The sequence below is a fragment of the Equus caballus genome, chromosome 31, assembly GCF_041296265.1.
Source record: "Equus caballus isolate H_3958 breed thoroughbred chromosome 31, TB-T2T, whole genome shotgun sequence".
In the NCBI taxonomy this organism is placed as follows: domain Eukaryota; kingdom Metazoa; phylum Chordata; class Mammalia; order Perissodactyla; family Equidae; genus Equus; species Equus caballus.
Window position 1 is genome coordinate 25,235,408 of NC_091714.1, and position 18,394 is coordinate 25,253,801.

The 18,394-nt window shown below is 39.4% G+C and overlaps 1 protein-coding gene across 1 annotated transcript; it reads right to left on the reverse strand.

Moving 5' to 3' along the window:
- Nucleotides 1-3,395: 3,395 nt before the first annotated feature.
- LOC111771387 (uncharacterized) lies at nt 3,396-8,180 on the reverse strand. The gene is made up of 2 exons (XM_070256345.1): nt 7,501-8,180; nt 3,396-7,229 (listed from the first exon to the last, which is right to left on the reverse strand). Exon 1 carries the CDS (start codon nt 8,178-8,180, stop codon nt 7,560-7,562), a length of 621 nt encoding a protein of 206 aa, XP_070112446.1. The 3' UTR covers nt 3,396-7,229; nt 7,501-7,559.
- Between the last annotated feature and the right edge of the window lie 10,214 nt (nt 8,181-18,394).

Genomic DNA, 18,394 nt, shown 5'->3' on the forward strand with positions numbered 1-18,394 from the left:
TGTAAACTCTATGATAAATTAACGTTTGAATTCAATTCAGCAAGCAACTATTGAGCACCTACTGTTTCAGGAGCTACGTAAAGATTGATAAACCCTGATCTGAAAGAAATCACTAATTTCAAAAGTAGACAATTGCTGATTGTTTTTTAAGTGCATTAATCAGTACATTCAGAAATAGCTATTAAGTCCAGAATAGGAAGCATCTAAACCCTATCAGTGTGGAAGTGTGATGTAATGGAAGACATGCCAAAAGAGGAAACACTTGATCTAGTTTTTTCAGGCAGAAGTAGAAAGGGGAGTATTGGATAGAGGGAACGTTATGCACAGAATAGCATGGTACAGTCTTTCCCATTACAAGGATTTGGAGAAGACCTCAGAAAGCCTGGATGATATTGCAGTGAAGAGCAAGTCCACTGAAACCAGACTGTCTAGATTCAAATCCTAGCTCTTCTACTATATTGTCTGTGTGACCCTAGGCAAATCAATTAATCTCTCTATGCCTCAACTCAGTCATCTATAAAGTGAAGGTGGCTATATTGTACCTCTTTTTATTTACTTTTTTGTCATTTACAAAATTTAATATAGGTAAAGGTTTAGAACAGTAACTGGCATATATAAAGTGCTGAATAAATGATAATTGTGATTTATTATCACAGCTGGTTAAATCACAGGGAAAGGAATAAGAGATAAAGCTGGGAAAGCAGACAGGAGACAAATCATGTAGGGTCTTACATTCCACGCTAAGGAACTCGTTCTTCATTTTTGAGGTCAAGGGTCAGCAAACTATGGGTGACCCACTGGCCAAATTCAGCCTACCACCTGCTTTTAAAAAAGTCCCAATAAAGTTTTATTGGAACACAACTATACTCACTAATTTGGATATTGTCTATGACTACTTTCATGCTATAATGGCATAGTTTAGTTGCTGTGACATACCTTATGGCCCCCAAAGTAAAAAATATTTACTATTAGGCTTTTTACAGAAAAAAATTTTCAATCCCAGCTACAGATGGAAGGGAATGGCATGCAGAGGAAAGACTAAGTTCTATGGAATAAAAATCTGCAGGCTGAGTTACATGGTCATTCCACAGGTCAAGATTAAATTCGATGAAGTTCATAAAGCTAGATTTCATAGCCCCTAAAAAGGAAGAGTTTGGTGAATACAAAGGGTAGAAAAAAGCTTTCAAACTTGTAGTCTACAACCCATGTCCAGTCTAGAGATGAATTTTATTTATTCCATATTGTTTAGACATTTTAAATTTGTTGTCAATACTTAAAATAGAGAGATATCACTAATAAAACCTGAATTACTGGCTTCTTTTAAAAAATCGGAAGATCTGGCAAACGTTTGTTTGCTTATGGGCTTGAACGGCAGAAGCTTCTTTAGCTCCAAGGCAACTACTATATTTACATGAGGCATGTGCCTTCCAATATGTCACATCTTCTACTTCCTATTGTATTGAGTGGGTGAGTTTCACTGATGTCACAAGTGAGTCCTCTAGGACTCAAGAGCGCCACATTCTGCCACTTATGGACCCGAGGGCAGAAAGTATGGGAGAAGGAGCAGTTTTCTTTCAAAACAGATAGAAACAGTGGCCTTGAGGGAGACCCAGACTTCTGTTAAGAACCTGTGAGGGACGAGTATCACATGAAGAAGCTGAGGTATGATATCAATTTATTTATAAAAGAGTGGAGGTTTACCATGACAGAAAAGAAAAATGTTTAGGAGCAATGGCATGAACAGTCGAGAGAGAGCATGCCCGCAGCAGAATAAAGATACCCGAATAAACAAGGACTGGTAATCAGAAATGTTGCCTTGTGGTTGATGTATGAGGCTGACTAGGATGAGAGCCAGAGGGAAGTGACTGGCTTCCAGGACCCACCTCTCCAATAGAGTTGCCATGGTGGTAGAACCAGGTTTGGATAGGCTAGGGTTAGTGTCGGTTTAAATTTTGTCTTCACAGATGCTGCCTACAAGTCTGTTCAAGTTAATTAGAACTGTCCTTAGGCTAAATCAGGGTTGTGGTGTTGGTCTCTGTCAGGAGAGCCCCAGGGAGAAGTGCACAATTGGTTCCGTTAAACAACGTCTGCAGTGGCTTGGAACTCTAAGGTCATATATTTCTAATATCTTTAGAAACAGAGGAGGAAAAAGTCATCTGAGACTACAACTGCCTTAAAAGGAAGCTGTAATCTCAGAATTCTTCTCTTATTTTCTGCTTCATAAGGAATGCATCCCCCTTTTGTTCACAGAGCACCTTAATGGGCTTTGTATATGGAAAAGCATTGTCCCCAAGTACCTGGGAATGAAGGTTTTTTCCCCCCTGCATGTTGATCCTTCCTCTATTTTTCTTTTAATTTTTCCTTGATTTTATGCCCTTTATTTCAGGAGTAACTTATCTATTAAAAAAGAAAATAAGGAATATAGTGAAAGGGAAAATGTCATTAAAACCCTCAGCCTTTTCAGTATCTAGTATTATCTTTTTCCCTGCAATAAAGAGAAACATTTCTTTGGTCTTATAATGGAATGTTCACAACTATTATTCAGTGTTTATCCTAGAAAATCCCATCAAGTTATATTTTTATTCCATTAACTGTCAGGAATAGCCATGAGGGAATGCCAACTCTCAGACAATCCACCCAGACACTGAAGAAGACAAATCAACCTTGAAAAAGAAGAAAACGTGAAGGCTTTGAACAACTTGATAGGCAAAATCCTTACAATACAAGCTTGAGATGAAAAGACATTTTAATGTCTGCATTCTTGGCTGAAGATGATTCTTTATTCAAAATGAAATATGGTACACTTCAGAAAGAAAACTGAAGCTGCACAGGGCGCAGATACCAAGAGTGATGAAGTTTGGTGAATAAATTCATTTAAATTTCTTCTCTAAGGAATTATCAATGGGGTTGGGAATGGAGAGGGAACAGGCAGTATTCAAAGAAATGGTTATAAAAAGATAAAAATTAAAACAATCGTAACCCTTTCTTATTAAAAGAAAGATTATAAAATATTGCATATAGTGATATTTCTTTTCTATGCAAAGATTCATTGTGATCTACACCCTGGGAGAAAAGTCTACTTGGAAATAGATAAGTAAGAATTATGGAGGACTTTTCAGAAGTTGTGCACAAGACTCTCTTTAGTGTTTTATAAAGCTGATTTCCCACAAAGTTTTAAGCAAAGATGAGACAGGAAATCCAAGTCCCTAATGACCTCTCTTTTGACCCACAAATACAAGAAGAAGAGAAAACACAAATTGCTGCTCAAAGTTAAATCATAAGAGCTCAAATTTCTGTTACAATTAGAAGTTCTTTACTTAATGGAAAAAAAGAAAGCTGGAGGTCATATTTAATCTTCTTCAAGCCTAAGGAGCCTAGGGATATAGAGATTGGTGTTTTTCTTGTTTTCTTTCTTCTTTTTTTTTTAAACGACCTAAAGACTCGTGATCTTTTAAAATAATAATGTATATGTCTCTCCTCATTCTTTTCTAGGCATAGAAAAAATGCCCAACTGGTAAAGAGTTGATGCAATTCTTCCTTTCTTCATATGTTTGAGGAAAGAAATCTTCCTCATGATACAAAATGTATCTATGTCATGCAGGTCAAATTAAAAATTATGTATGTTCTGTGTGTGCTACTGTCCTCTTAAATATGAGAAATTCAAGAGATCAAAACCACCACTTATTTTCTCCACTAGACACAGAGGTCAAGATCCAATGGTGTGTCACAATCTGTTGTGAGCTCCGTTGCAAGTAATTTGTTACTATTAATAGTTCAAAGTTTGCAAATGATTTACTTTGGTTCGTAAGTTAGAGAGAAGTCAAGGTTATCTTGAAGGGGCACTGGCACTCAGCTGCATTCTGATCTCCCCTGCGCAGGAGAGAAGGGGAGGATGCTAGTGAGCCCATGTCACCCACTGTTCTCTTCAGAGGTAAAAAGACTGCAACCACTTCATCAGACTGAGGGCAGAGAGCAAAATACCCCACAGATATTGAAAGCAAGGAGCGATCTGAAAATTAAACTAGGAAATCAGTGCAAGATCGTGTTATCAGAGACACGTAAAGTCATTCTTCAGAGTAAGGTGTGTGGGGCCACGCACTGGGAGATTCCAGGCACCTCTCTTGTGGGGATAGCTCATCAGGCCCAAAGCCAGGAAATACTTGAACCTGCGCAGTGTTCCTTGCTCTGAATGGCATGCTCACAAAGTGCCTTTCTGAGTCTTATGCGGTTCTATATCATTTTTTGTTCTTCAAAGAGGGCAAGTATCCAAGACTTTTGGCATTTATATTTTTATTATAAATCAATAAATTAGCACTCTGATCTTATGACCAAATGAAATGTATTGACACTGTTTTGTTTCAGATCCTATGCTGGGCACTGGTTTGCAAGATATTTAAGAAAGAGTTTTCTTCTCAAGGAATTTCCCTTGTGAAGTTAGTTAATGTAATTTGTTCCTGAAAGGTTAAGAGACTCTCTCTATGTGCTCAGAAAACCATAGTTATGAGCCTGCAAAATCCAAGAACAGACTGGCCTGTGGTGAGCCGCTCAAATGAAAGCATCTTATGAGGCCTCATGAAGACCAAACAGCTGATCTCAACTGAAAAGAATCCCCCATCACAATTCTCTTCGTGTGTATACAAAGTTTCAGTCACCACAGAAAGTCACTGTCACTGAGCTAAGAGTCAGACGATCCAGTCTACTCCACTGCTTTAATGATCGTAAATAAGTTAATATGTTTGAGACTCAGTTTTCTTACCCATAAAATGAGGTTTCATTCTTCCTGCTGCTCCACACGGGTATCGTGAGGATGGCATGGGCGGGCAGAAGCAGGGAGCCAAACCCTATTCAGCAACTACTGTGTGCCAGGCACCGTGTTAGGCGATTTCCCCAGGCTGTCTCCCTTAACCCTCACTTTGGGCATTATTGCCTTAAAAGCTGACTTTCTCTAGTCCACATCATGTAGTTGCAGGGGGAGGGATTAATAACCCTATCTGCCTGCCTTCAGGGTCCTTGTCCTCCACCACCTCATCCTACCTCCATCACACCTGAGACAATACCTCTAAAACCATCTTGAAAATTGGAAGCTAGTCCACTGGTATGATCCAAGTCTCTGGTCTAAGAGTGAAAGTGTCCCCTAACTTGCTCTGTTCCTTTGCTCATGGCAGTTTTTCCACGTGGAAGGTTATTTTCATTTTCTGTAACTAATTCTTACCCATTCCTCAAGGTAATTATCTTTCTCCAGACAACAGTGATCTTCCCTTGCTATAAAATCTGAGATATCTACACTATTTTACTGTATCACACATTAAATATGTAGTATTTTTAGGTATTATTTCACATGTATCTTGTTTCTGCAAGTAGACTGAAACTTCTTTTGGGTAAAAGCAAGCTTTGGTTCTCCGCAAAGACTCAAGCACCATGCAGTTACAAACTTAGGTTTTCACATATGTTTTATATTGATATACTAAAAATGTATTATAAAACCAAGACTGAAAGGTGGTTACTAAAATAGGTAATCTCATTTATTTGCAAAATAAATTTAAACATTTATCCCATTTATGTTGTAGGAAAGACACATCTGTCTTTTAGAATCTTTTTCTCAGTTTAAAACCTATAATATAAAGAAAATAAAGAGTAAGTTATTGTCTGGATATAACAACTGTTACTTTTTGTGTATATAATATCTTTTTTTATGTGGCTATATTTATAAAGCTTGAATTTAAAAAAACCCTTGAATGACAAGGAATTCTTTTTTGTTATATGCTTTTTTACTTACAACCTATAGAGAACAAACTCCAAATTATACACTTTCTCACTGCACCATTTTAATATGAAACTGTACCATCTGTTTATGAATTTCCTTAATGCTTATTAATTTGTTTCATGTTTATTTTTGTCAGTTCACTGATGGAACTGTCATTCCTACAGGTGATTTTCATGTTTACTTTAAGTGCCACTCGAAAACTTCCTGCTCGGTTACCACTGCTTTCTGACAAGGGGAGGGCTCCATTTCCTTTTCTAAAGAATTAAGGCATTTCTTCCTCTGTAAACTTTACGTCAAGTTGAAAAATACAGATTCTTCCCATCCTCATTCTTACACAAAACTCTTCCTTTAGGAGACATCATCACAGCATACATGTATATAACACAAATATTGCAAATGCTGTTTCCCACTTTCCTAATATATCTATCTAAAAATCACTCTAAGGATAAACTATATGTTTCCAGAAACACTGTTCAAAGCTTATAGCTATAGTCATGCACTGCAATGACAATGTTTCAGTCAATGACGGACTGCATTTCCATGATGGTCCCATAAGGTCATCACCACGTAGCCTGGGTGTGTAGTAGGCTGCACCATCCAGGTTTGTGTAAGTGCACTCTATGAGGTTCACACAGCAGCAAAATCACCTAATGACACATTTCTCAGAATGTATGCTCATTGGTAAGCGACATATGACTATAGCTTGGTTTTTCCTTGACTCAACCAGATTGCAGGTCTGTGTATCTGCATTTCTGATTAATTTTTTAACAACTCATTCACAGAACAAATATTTGCAGATTACCCCAGGTGTGCCAGGTCCTGCTCTAGGTGCTTGGGATGCACAGCCAAGCAGTCAGAAATCTCTCCTCTCCTGGAATTTGTGCTCTAGCAGGGGCATATAAGGAATAACGATGCTGAAAGCTATGCCACTGGCATTTCAAATGCCAGCAGGGTCACCCATACTGGACAGGTTTCCGTGAGGCTTCCAGACCAGGACAGACTAGGAAGCAGCAGCTGGTCACTCATTTCCAAAAAATTGGCCCTGAAAACCCTATGAACAGCAGCAAAGCATTGCCTGATACAGTGTTGGACGGTGAGAGGATGGCACAAAAGACCAGGCAGGATTCCACTCTGCTCTGCGCAGGGCTGCGAGGAGTCAGGAATCCACCCGAGGGCACTAACGACGACCAACAGAATTCTACACAGAAAGTACCTTTGAGCCAACTTTGGAAGGTATTGCTTCCTGGACTTCTAGGATCCAGAGAGGTTATCGGGAAGACCAGGGACCTGCAGAACCTAGAACATTCAGCCTTCTGCATCTCTTGGTTACAGTCTATCAATATATTTTTACTGTTATCAATATATTTTTCTGTTTTCTGTTTTCCAAAATTGTGTTGCAATTATTTTGCAATGATGTCTCCTTTCGTTTTCCTTGATAGAGTTTACTCATCATCCCCAGTAGAATCTTGGGAAGAAAAGGCAATAAAGAAATGTGTCAACTCACCATCCCTCTCTCTAAAGCCCAGTATTTAACTGCTGTGCTTCTGCTGAATGCTTCAGAAGCTTCTAGATTTTCACTTTTAAAAATAGACCTTCACAGCTCAATAGACATCATAATTATTTCTTTAGGTTAAATCAAAAGTCACATTCTTTGATGATAGGGTTTACAAAATTTCTAACGCGTTCCGTAGCTATTTCCTAGGGTGTTCACTTCCTGTCGCTGCATAACAACTCACCACAATCTCAGCGGCTTCTCTCAGTTTCCAGCGTCAGGAGTCTCAACGCGGTCGTCTGCTCAGGAGCGCACGAGGCGGCCATTCAGGTGTCGTTCAGGTCCGCGTTGCAGTCTGACGCTTGGGATCCTCTTCTGAGCCAACATGATGGCCAGCGGAGTGCGCTTCCTCGAAGCTGTGGAACTCGCGGGGGCGTCCGACGCCAGCGCGCGGGCCGACGGGAGACTGGGCGTCAGACCCCAGCGCGCGGGCCGACGGGACATGGGGCGTCCGACCCCAGCGCGCGAGCAGACGGAGACTGGGCGTCCGACGCCAGCGCGCGGGCAGATGGGACATGGGGCGTCGGACGCCAGCGCGCGGGCAGACGGGACAAGGGGCGTCCGACCCCAGCGCGGGCCGACGGGAGACTGGGCGTCCGACGCCAGCGCGCGGGCAGATGGGAGACTGGGCGTCCGACCCCAGCGCGCCTGCCAACGGGACACGGTGCGTCCGACCCCTCGGATCCCAGCGCGCGGGCAGATGGGAGACGGGCGTCCGACCCCAGCGCGCCGGCCAACGGGACACGGTGCGTCCGACCCCTCGGATCCCAGCGCGCGGGCCGACGGGAGACTGGGCGTCAGACCCCAGCGCGCGAGCAGACGGGAAATGGGCGTCCGACCCCAGCGCGCGGGCCGACGGGACATGGGGCGTCCGACCCCAGCGCGGGCCGACGGGAGACTGGGCGTCCGACGCCAGCGCGCGGGCCGACGGGAGACTGGGCGTCCGACCCCAGCGCGGGCCGAGGCCCCTGCAGACTGACCGGGACCCTCGCCTGCGCCGCGCGGTGATGTAGTCACGAGGGTGACAGGCGTCACGTTCCCAGGTCCTTCCTGCTCTGCAGACTAGGGGACCGTACCGGACATGGACGCCTGCAGGAGGAGAAGAGGGAGTGGGTGGCCTTGGGGGTCCCCTCACAATCCGGCCCGCCGCGACGTTACCGTGAGAACAGTCTGTGTATGGCAAACATGTTCCAGCTCAAGACTCATTTTAATTGACTGCATTAAAATTCAAACAAGTATGAGAACTGTTTGCTCACAGCACGCTGATTCTCACTGTTCCCCCGTGGAATCCGTGTGTTGTTGCTCACGGAAGGAACGTTGCCGGACCTCTGCTCACCGTGGCTTTTCAACGACCCTGTTTAATATTCAAATGAATCACCAGCCGTTTTTCCTAAACTGGAGGGAAACACCATCGCGTTGTTCCTGGATTTTTATGAAAAATGTCACTAGACATTAGTCTTTCTCCAGGCCTTGTGCTGGCCGCGAGCATCGGGGGCACACGAGGAGGTAAACCGCGGTCCTGGGGGCGTCGGCCTGCGAGGAAGTGACGAGGACGTGGAGTGTCCGGGGAGCAAAGAATTCCCGAGACGGCTGTGTGAACGTGAAACCGGTGGAAGCGCTCCCAGAGGAGAAAGGTGATGACCTTCGCCGCGTGAAAAGTAGGTCCCTCAGTTTGTCAGAATGAAAAACGCCGATCAAAACGGTGTATAGAAAGACACGTGGTAAATACAGATACAGATGCACACTCACACTCCACACACAGACGAATAAAAACCCAAAAGCGTCAATGGGAAAATTTCTAAAGGATGTGGATCCAAAATTTAAAGAAAAACACAATTGGCCAATAAATACTCCAAAAGTGATTCTCTCTAGTAATTCTCTCTCTCTAGTGATTCTATCTATCTACACAGAAAGAAAATATTTTCACTTTTCAAAATAGTGAATTTTTAAAAATGTTATCAGTAAGTGCTGGCGATGGTGTGACAAGCTAGCTGCTCCCGGACGTTCTGTGGAAGAATAGATCAGGCAACCTTTTCTGTAAGGAATTTGTTGATATTGAGGAGGATGAAAGAGCTTCATACTTTGATCCTGTAATTCCACATGTGAAAAAACTGGAAGGAACTGAAGATTTTAACAATAAAGAAATCTTTCAGTAAATGATATAGTATACTGTCGTTAAAAATCATGTTTTCTAACATTTTTGCGATACAGGAAAATACATGGATATGTTAAGTTAAAGAAGATCACGACAAAATTGATCACTTCTAAGTAAACAATGTACGTTGAAAAAACTTGAAGAGAAATACACTAAAAATTTTAGCCATAATGATCTCAAACACGTAACTATGTAGTTTTTACTTTCTTATTGACAGTATTCTCTGTTAAAAAATTCCTAAAACAATAGTCGTAGGCCCATAAGTTGCAAAGTTGCTAAACACAACAGGAAAACTTAGTGTCTTTCAGGTCTACGAAAGAAATCAAGGCCCTACGACTTCAAAAATGTTGCTGGAAAGCAGCAAGTGAGCGCGAAATCCACTTATGTTTGAGGACGTGATGGTTGAAGACAGGGATGAGGGTGGCTCATGGCGACATGGTTGATGAGAAAGCCACCAACAGTGGAGCCCAGGTGGATGAGGATCAAAACCTGGAGAAAACAGCCAGCCAGGACGGCTCGTGTTAGCACAGGCTGATTGATCCTAACAAAAGACAGATCGCATTATCAGAACCATAACACACGTTTTAAATGTCAGTCAAACTCTGATCTTAACAATTGTTCTAGTTTGGAGGGTTGTGGTTTAAAAACAATGTACACAATTATTTATTCTTGAATGTTAAAAAATGTTAAATGTGAAATAAACTGGCATAGGCAATTTACAGGAGAAAGTCTAAGATTAGTTATATGAACTTTTATTTTCTCAAAATTTTGTAGAAAAATTGTGTCAACAAACTTTAAAAAATTTGTTTGAACTTTGATGATTAATGTTTATATTCAAGGATATGAAGGGTTATGATAAAGCTGTTAACAAATTGTTCTTCCTCTAGATAAAAGATTGGATAAAAGAAGAGGAAATAAGCTTAAATCACGGTAAGAGAGTTTTTTTTTTCCTTTGCTTACTTTTCTCTTGGGGAGGAGCATGGATAAGGAATTAGTGATTAAATCGTTGCATCCAATTGCTTCGAAGTGTATTGTCTTGCCCCCTTGAAGACCTTCAAAATAGTGCATTCAGCAGACTGACCTGCTTTAGGTTTTCACGTTAAGCCTTAAGCCTCTGCCAAGAAACAGAGGAATGGATGCTGTGACCTGTTCCTTTCCCCTGAAATTCCTATGTTAATAGACTACAGCACATTGTGTAAGACAGAGATTAAATAAACAGCATGCAACATTTTAGTTTTGAAAAAGAGTTAATAAATACGGCATTAGAAGGAAGCCAGTTATGTATTGCACTGTTTGCCTTTAATTCCATACCACTTGTCTGCACAGTCAGCCACAGTGGATGGGCAAACGTGCAGGGGGAAATTTGAGAGAAGAGATGTGAGGCTTGTGGGTGGGCCCTGCAATTGCTAAAGCATTAGTGAATGGGATCTTTTTCCTGGGGTAGAAATGCAATTTTGTCAGGAGAAAGAAGGAACTGTTTTCTTTTTTTATGAAGCAGAATTCCTTCCTAATTCTCTGAGCCTTTTACTATAACTGCTGTAGCATGTGTTTTAAATTATATTGTATGCATGTGTTCCCCATAAAATTAGCCATCATGACCCATTGTTCCACAGTCCTTCCTTTCATCACATTTTAGAGGCCTGTGTTCCATATTAGCAAATAACCCTTAGGGAAAATTATGCATTTTCCATACACCAGCTTTGTTACATATTTGATAACACTTATTGTATATTTTGGGATATGGGTCCATATATAAAATTTTTTAAGTAATAAAACAAGTGGCCGATTGTTTCCTCATGGCAAACAAACTAGGAAGTCAAAATGAATATATCCAGCATCAATCTCAAAAAGAATTAACAACTCCACTTTTAACCCATATGTTCGAGAATATATATTTGTTAACTAGGCTGAGGGCACATTGCCAAGTTTAGAACCCACTCAAATTCCTTGGGTTCTGAGTTTAAAATGAAATTTGAAACTTTCCAGGTTCAAGGTCCTTTTTGGTGCTGTAAAAATATGACTTCCTTGTTGAAAAAGCTAAAAGTTTTGGACATCAACTTGCTCACACAAAACAACATGATAAGTGTGAATGAATCAGTAACATATGGATTACATTTTCTTTTTAAAAATCTTAGGATTTTTTAAAACATTTTAAATGGAAAATTCATGGTAAAAACATGCATTGGATTTAGCCAACTCTAAATCATTCGAAAAACATTTGTAAGGCATTTTTCTCTCAATGGATACGTGGCAGAATTTGCAGTCCTAATGTTAACGTAACTACACTCTTCTCCCCGACCCTCCCCCACGATCCTCAAATTAATACACAAGAGAAAACTATTGCTGCTGCATTCTTTCTCTTGTTCTTTTTCTCTCTGACTTTCTTGAGTGTGTCCTGAAAAACTTTGTGTCATTTTTATTGCGATGGCACAGATGTTTTTTGATTAAAAACTATTCTAAATGTAAAGCTCTAGGGAATAGCAGCAAAGGATATGCATTAATGATGAAAAAGAAACATTTGTTTAAAATTCAGAATGGACATCACAAAGATGAGAAGAGTTGTTTTCTTTTCCTCAGTGTACAATCCTTTAATCCATTAATAAAAATTAACCAATAAGGGTATTTTCTCAGAATGACCCCTGAGTACCCAAGAGTGGTAATTAAAAATACAAGCAAATAACAGAATATTGTAATGTCTCAAACCTTACTATATTGTTTGTGTGCATGTGTAAAATACTGTTTTCTGTATTTGCACCTCCTTCTTTGAAATGTTTTCTGTCATCAGTTTCCTAGAATTAGGCTTTGACATCAGAAAATTTTCTAGGCTGTGGTCACTGTGTAATGTCTATCTAAGTTATTAGTATAGAGCAAAAACCAAGGAGACTATTAAAAACCAAGAGGACTATAAGTTCTCATATTTTATGTGCTAGTACAAATTCTGCAACATTACATTACATTTATCTATACAAAGCCTAACTCTCAAGCCATTGATAGTTGAAATTTCCTGGACTGTGGCAGATTAATCCATCAAGGTTGTCTCCCAGCTCTCTAATTACAATTAAAGAATTTAATTACCATGATGGCTTGAATATTATGCTTTTGTCTTATAATCTACTGTGTTTGTTTTCTGCTTCCATAAAAGAATGTCACCCTAGAATCTTTAAGAATGGGGAAAATTTCCTAAAGGATTTAAGATTTAACTCTAATAATGTTGAGTTTCTTTATTCAACATTTAACAAAACTTGTTGAGTATCTACAAAATATCAAATACTTTCCTACATTCTAGGGATATTCAATAGCTATATAAATTTTATGCCATAATTATTCGGATTAGAAAATACTTCTAGGCTATAATTACTGTGATATTCTATTGCATGCTTCCAAAAATTAGTGAGTCAACTTTCAACTCTGCTTTCTCCAGATTTTCTTATTTACCTTTAACGTAATATTATAGGGACGATCAAGTTTCTTTCCATCCTTCCAAATGAAATTTTACTTAAGTAAAAAGGAAAACAGCATAAATCTATTCCCTTATGTTATAATTATTTGCTAAGATCTAGGTACAGTCTTAAAAGCTGAAAGAAGTAGTATCTTAATAGATGAATTTGGGAGGTTTGATTTCTATTGATCAATTCTTAATCAAGAATAAAGTATCACTCAAATTCAAAATAAGAAGTGCATCTTCAGAATGTCTTATTCCACTACCAATCAAGTTAAGAATGACTCCTGTGTTTTACCCCGGCAACTTTTGTTTCCATATAATTGTGAATCAAGGTGAGTGAAATAATAAAACATTTACAATTGATAAATGTTTCTAATTAACAGGTTGTAATAGCAAACATACAGATGCCTAGATTCATGAATCAACAAATAAAAATAACTTTAGTGCCATTTCCAGTGTTTAATGGCTTTTTCCCTTATTCAGCATCCTCCCTCCCACAGACATAAAGTAATTGATGAAAATGACGCTGCATTTCTTTCACGGTGAAGAAACAGGCCTGGTTGAGAAATGTATTTGCAGAGTGTAACACTGGCCATCCAGCTTACACGTTTGAATTATTCATATCATTGAATGTAAAAACCTAAGAGCTGGAAATAGATGCCAGAAATACTTGTGGGAAGAACAAATCTTCCATAAACGTGTGAGAGATGGAAATATTGTGAAGAACATCTCTGGGTCTAGATGCATGGAATTATAGAGCCTTTAAGTTGAAAGAAACCTCCATGATGCCTCTAATTCTCTTGCTACTATCAAGTTCTGTCAGACAGCTATGAGCTTCAGTTTATACTATTTCAAAGATTGGGAATCCACTGCTTCACAAAACCAGCTGAACAGATTTTTTAAGAGCTCTAGCTATTTCATACTTGTTACTTATTCTGCCTCTAAAAATTCTACTTCTTGGTTTGAGTTCTGCCCTCTAAAGTTAAACAGAAATCCACTCCACACATCTTCCCTTAGTGTATACAAAAATCATCATCATGTCTGTTCTGTCCTCACGGCTTCACTTCTACAAGGGAAATGCCCTCATTTCATACAAATATTCCTCAAAGGTCTCAGCATTCGACTCATCCCATCGTCTTTATGGTCCTTTTGTCATTCTCCTCTGTTAGGAAATACCCCACCTGTGATTTAGCAAGAGTGAGTTGAATGAAAAATTAATACGCGAATATGTCCTCTGATGCCTCTATGTTTAGTTAACCCAATATTTCAGGATTATTAGTGGACAAAGAACATTCATTGGCTGAGGAAGCACAGAAGAGTGATCTTGACCAAATGTCCTCAAAGAAATCTGCTTATATGGGATATGGCAGAGTGGCTGAAGATAATTTCAAGTATCCAAGAATATAGATTTCCCCCACTGCTGCCTGTTTCACCATGAAAGTGCATATTTTAAGAGTATGGCATGTGCTCTAGTATTAGAGGCAAATCTACAGAGCCAGATTACAGTGATGCCATACATAGAGTTTGAGGCTCCTCTGGACCCCACCGCCTCCCCACACGCATATGTACACCAATCCAACATGAAAATTTTACTATTAGTTATTTCTGTACCAATATTACCTTTCCCAACCAGGCTTCTGAAAGATTTAAAATAGTGTCATCAATGGAGAAGAAAAAGTCTGTAACACTAAGACTTTCCTTCCCTCACCACAAGGTGTAGCACCCTACAAGATAGCCAAGAGAAGGGAAGAACCAATGAGCTTCACAAAATTCCAGTATTTTCTTTACTGAATGTTGAAAAAAGTCAGAAGTCAAGTTGTGCGGTTTTATTTGTTTGTTTGATTTTGTAAGCACAGGTACATGAGGTGGGGTAATGGGGACAGGTAGTTATAGCCAACTAGTAGACATTCCTTGGCCAAACACAAGACTCTAGATGGCAGCATGTCACTGAGCAGGGTAAGGAACTAGTTGTTAGAAGGTAACTCATGTGGAGCACTGAAATAGGTTGTGGTGGTTGTCGCAATAACAGTTGTACGCAGAGAGTTTAGCACTGCTTATCTAACTAGGAGAGCAGACAGTGACCATGGCAGCAGCAAGCATTCACAACTGTGCTCCGCAGTCCACAGTACTGAGCACATGGGCATCCCCAAAGGGCTCCAGAATCCCATGGATTTGAGTAAGCAGGAAGATGTCAGCATTAAGAGTGTACAGCAACAATTGGAGAATCTCATTTGGGAAAAACAATTTTTCCTTGCTTGGGACCTAGACACCATCTCCCAGTGCCATGGATGTGAATACATGAAAATCTGCACAGAAAACCACAAAATATCACCTATGCTTCTCACAGCCCAAAATTCCATGACTTCATTGGACAGCTGAAGAGGCATATTAGCTAAGACATAACAAAGGGAAAGAGACTGGACTTTGGCCCAGGGAAAGATTAAGAACATATCTATCGGCTCAAAGACCTTGGGAACGTTGATAAAAAGGAAAAGGAAATACTTAGTTGGTATAGGTGCTCAATGGATATTGTTAAATGAATACTAGTAGAAAAATAGTGCAAACCATTTTACAATCTTCTACTGCCCCCAATTATTTTTTAGCCTCCTGTCTTATGCTCTAATTATTTTTCATAATCACTTCACGTTGTAAGCTCATTTAGTTTTGCTCAACTAAAATTCTAAGATTGATTTCATGTGAATTATTTTTCTAGACATTTCTGTTCTCTCTGATAATATGGAATTGATAGGATGGACCTAAATGCATTCCTGGACTTTGATTCCTGTTAAATTTTCTCTTGTTAGTTTGAGTCCATTGTTTGAGCCTATCCAGATCATTTTTCATCTTGATTCTCTGATCCATTATATTACCTCTCATTCTCATCATTGTATAAGTTAGTTTATAAGTTGTAACCTTTATCCTTAAGGCTCAAGTAGTACAATAGCAAATAGAAAATCTTCCTTAAGAAGTTATTTTATTCAGTCTATTGACTTTTGAGTGCAGTTCATTTGCCTATTTCAGGTTTAATGAATGTACAGGTTTATGAATGGAGGCTTTGTCTAAAGACTAATATATATACATCGCTTTTGAAACAAAGCATCACTATCCATGATTTGTAGAATGATCATCAATCAAACCATTCCTCTTATTTACTTCCATTTTTATTATTGCACTTAACTTTTTAAAGTTTTTTTTCTTCATATACTTCCATTCTTCTATGAGACGTTCTCTGAAATGTTCAATAGTTCAATTCATTGAAAGGAAGGAAGAAGAGAGCTAAATTTAAGGTTCCTTCATATGATCTTGACATATAATACTTGACATCCTTCCTCCCCACAATCCTGTGCACAATGTCTTACTCATACTTTTTATAAATGAGGAAACTGAGATTCTAAAAGAAATATATGCATTGGCTAAAAGCAGAGTTGGTAAGTGGTGAATTTATGGCACAAAACCAGACTGATCTGCTTCCAAAGCTTTCCTGGCTTGCTTTCCACAGAGGGTATACTCATCCCACTTAACAAGTACCCTTCGATGACTTGTTTTAAGACACCTGGAATACAAGTACAAAAAAACAGCAGAAGTAAGGACGGTAAGGATGAGGCAGAAGTAAGAACATGTAGAGCACAAGATGAGTGGGATTGGCACAAGAAAGCCACAAACATGAAGCTTGGATGGAGAGGAGGAAAACTGCCTTTTATTGAGAACGTTCTGTTTGTGTCAGGCCACTCCTTCCATCTAGATTTGCATCCCTCATTGCCTGGATCATTCTTTACACTCCTCCACCTTCTTTACAACACTGTGGACAGCTATCTGGTACAGGAAAAGAGCACGTGCTTTGGAAACGAGCATATCTGGACTTCAAATCTGTCTTAGCCTCTTTCCGGTGAACTTGGCATGTTACTTTACCTCTCAGCACCTCAATTTCCTTTTCAGGAAAATTGTCACATTAACACCTACACACAAGATTGTAATAACAAGTCAAAGTCCATCATACATGACATATTGGTTCATAGTAGTTCAGAAAATAATTTTTCCATTCTCTTGCTGTCTATCTAACTGATTTTCCTTGAACACTGTGTTATGTGTTATGTGTAATTCCTAGGTTTTGGTGTTATGTGTCATCTCTAGACTTAGAAGCATGAATGATGTCCTTTGCCTTCCTCATCATATCTACTTTTCCATGTTGGATTGACAGGTCTTCCCTAAACCAGTCTTCCCTGTCTATGGACACTTACGTCTTCAACTCTGTATTAACCAACCAAGGACCCCACTGGTTTATGAATACACCTCATCCTCATCCAAGTGTCAGGGCCTTTGACCATTTCTTCCTCCCGCTTTTCTTCTGCTTATTCATCCCACAAATCCCATTCATCACCAAACAATCAGCTCTGATCCCACCATAGTTACAGTTAATGACTCCAGCCTTAATAGATTTATTCTTCCTTCTATGAGTGCTGTCAGGAAGGAAAAAAATCTTCCTCTGCTCTTCTAGGTTATTCTGGTTGGTCTAATAATTGAGCTGACACAAGAAAGATTAACAGGAAAAAATCAAACAGAAGTTTAATAACATGTATACCTCCTGTACACATGGGAAAGACTCAGGAAAACTGAGTAACTGACCAAAATGGCCAAAGCTTTAAATATCATCTCTCGCTAAAGACAAAATAACAAGTTAGGGGTGGGGAGTCAGTTATGGGAGGTTACCAGAAAAAGCACAGTAAACAAGGGTAAGGTTGTTATGCAGATTTAAATCCTTACCTTTTCCATTAACAAAAATTTCTAGGTTAGAGATTGAGTCATCGTCCTCTTCCTAGTACAGAGAGGAAGACGACCTTACAAATGGAGATTTCCCTTGCAAATGTAAATGTCTTTTATGAAGGGTAACTTCTACTTGTTTTCAAAACTTTGTCTGTGTTATTTGCTGTTTCATAAAAATAATGGGCCTAAAATAATTCTTATGGAAAAGAGATGTCTTTTGAGGTGACAAATTCTACTTCCCTATAGTACTGCCTTTGAAACTTCCCCAAGTTTCACAGTCCAGAAGCTAAGCTGATAGATTGCTCCTTCTCTTTAGACCAGTAACTCAGTCCTGAGAATAGATTACTTAGTTTAAACAGTTGAGACTCATTTCAGGAGGTGATGATGTAGCTAAGTTCCAAAAGTTACACCTATATTTTGCAAGAAATCAAGTAGTTAATAAGAGGTATTTTTATAGAAACAGAAGAAAAACAAAGGTTAATAATTGGAGCAGAATATAACCCAGTTTCCAATCCAAGGGGGCAGCCAGTTAAGAAGATTTCAGATGTCAGCGTTGAAGCATCTTTTCCAGTTTGAAATGTCTCTGATGATGTCATCAGGTGTTCAGGTAAACTTTCTGAGTGGCCCACACAGCAACAGGTATGAAGAAGATTCTCTAAGTATGAACTATTATAGCAATTTCTCTGAAGTTTATATCAAGTTGTTCATATTTAGTTTACA